General features: G+C 51.6%; 1 protein-coding gene across 1 annotated transcript in view; it reads left to right on the top strand.

Moving 5' to 3' along the window:
- dennd5a (DENN/MADD domain containing 5A) overlaps positions 1–2,500 on the top strand; it is a 48,112-nt gene that overhangs the window by 5,867 nt on the left and 39,745 nt on the right. The window contains 4 exon segments of the mRNA XM_048230929.1: positions 218–327; positions 863–991; positions 993–1,346; positions 1,348–1,549. Of these exon segments, the coding sequence (XP_048086886.1) occupies positions 218–327; positions 863–991; positions 993–1,346; positions 1,348–1,549 (795 nt within the window).

The raw sequence follows: 2,500 nt of genomic DNA on the forward strand, positions 1-2,500 counted from the left end.
ACCAATCACTGGGTGCTGTATGCCTGACCAATCACCTGCTGCTGTGTGTTGTGGATTTGATCGTCTGTCTGTCTTGATTGATTAATAGATTGATTAATTGATTGATTGGGGTGGATTTCCATCTCCTTGGATGCCTGGTCATGTGTCTCTGACATTTTGTCTCTCTCTCTCTCTCTCTCTCTCTCTCTCTCTCTCTCTCTCTCCATTTGTCTCTCAGGTGAGAACTTTGAACAGAGTCCCTTGCGGAGAACATTCAAGTCGAAGGTTCTTGCCCACTACCCTGACAATGTGGAGTGGAACCCCTTTGACCAGGATGCGGTCGGCATGGTGAGAAAATACAAACACACACACACACACACACACACACACACACACACACACACACACCATAACATCCACCCACACACACACACACACACACACACACACACCATAACATCCACCCCACACACACACACACACACACACACACACACACACACACACACACACACCATAACATCCACCCACACACACACACACACACACACACACACACACACACAGACACACACACCATAACATCCACCCACACACACACAAACACACACACACACCCACCCACACACACACCATAACACACACACACCTACACACACACCATAACACACACACACACCCACCCACACACCCACACACACACACACACACCATAACATCCACCCACACACACACACACCATAACATCCACCCACACACACACACACACCCACCCACCCACACACACACCATAACACACACACACACACCATAACACCCACCCACACACCCACACACACACACACACACACGTGTGTGTAACCCTGGTGTCCTGTGTCCTCAGCTGTGCATGCCGAAGGGTCTGTGTTTCCGTACACAGCGGGACGCTGAGGAGCCGCAGTTCCACCGCGTTCATCATCCGCAGCGGGAGGGGCGGCAAAGCGCTCCCCTCTGACAGCTGACCTTCTTGGAGGGTCGCGGTCAAGCGCCAGAATCTGGCGCGCCATGGGGCGGCTCACCACCCACATGCACAGCGCCGGCGCCGATGCGACATCATCAGCGGGCCCAGCCATCGGCACATCCTCCCACAGGCCCCTCCCCTCGCGCCTCCCGAGCGCTCAGGCCCCTCCCCCTCCCGCCTGCAGCGCTTCAACTCCTACGACATCACGCGTGACACGCTCTACGTGTCCAAGTGCATCTGCCTGCTGGCGCCGCTGGCCTTCCAGTCGGCCTGCCGGAAGGTTCTAAACAACTTTACGCAGGCGTCCATCTTTCGGCCCAAAGCGCCGCCACGCTGCCCTGGAGGCTTCATTGGCCTGGCGTGGCAATGCAGTGCCGCTGCCCCCAATGGGCGCTTCGCTGCGCTTCAGTGGCGTCTACGCGCCCGTGGTGTGCCAGCGTCCCGGCGCCGCCGAGCTGCCACTCTTCGACTTCCCGCTGGCAGACGTCTTCCTGCTGCTGGGCGCCGAGAATCTGCTGCAGCTCTTCACCTGCGCCCTGCTGGAGATCCAGATCCTGCTCTACTCCCAGCGTGAGTCTGACCTGTAACCTCTGACCTTTGACCTCTGACCTTTGACCTTTACCATCTCTAGCCTCGGGCTGGCCCAAAATAGACATGGGGCCCTTCTCCAGTTCCAATTGATTAGAACTTCTTTAGTATTGTAGATGTTGTCAGGGGACAGACCCGCTGTGTGTGTTGAACGTGCTGGAAGCCTCCGACTCCGGTGTCCATAGAGGACCAAACCCCTGTGCCCCCCTCAAGTGTTGGCGTAGGTTGGTGTAGAGGAGTCGGAGGCAAAATAATGTGTAGAGCTACACAGCGTCAAAAATATTGAAATCCGGACCATTCCATGGACAAAGATCAAACATGCAGGCACAAGTCAGCCCATAAACACAAGACAATTCTCAGAGTCTGTTCATCAGGCCAAACGGTCATTTCAAAGAGAACAAGTTTAACAATTCACAAAGACTTAGTTAGCTAGAAAAGCCCGATGACAGACCAGAGAACTCAGTAAAGAGATAAGTCTTCACTTACACTCATTCATACACACTCTTGTACACACACACACACTACACACTACACACACACACTCAGTAAAGAGATAAGTCTTCACTTACACTCATTCACACACACTCTTGTAAAACCAAAACAATACAGACATATGAATTTCATTACATTGTGAACGTAATACAACACAGTTAGCTATCCTGCTAACCACACAGCTTCAAAACACAGGGCCGCTAGTAATTAGCCTTCTAACGATACTCTGACTACCGACGAGAGCTAGCATAACTTAGCTAACTATAGTATGCACAAAATATAGCAAAGTTACAGAACTACGAAAGTCAAAGATATCTCATGATAAATATTTGTCTAACACAAATGATCTACTTACAGGCTTATAATGTCAATGGGTAGAAGGAACTCAGTCTAGTACATCACTGGGTAGAAGGAACTCAGTCTAGTACATCACTGGGTAGA

This window comes from Alosa alosa, chromosome 21 (genome assembly GCF_017589495.1).
Source record: "Alosa alosa isolate M-15738 ecotype Scorff River chromosome 21, AALO_Geno_1.1, whole genome shotgun sequence".
NCBI lineage: Eukaryota > Metazoa > Chordata > Actinopteri > Clupeiformes > Clupeidae > Alosa > Alosa alosa.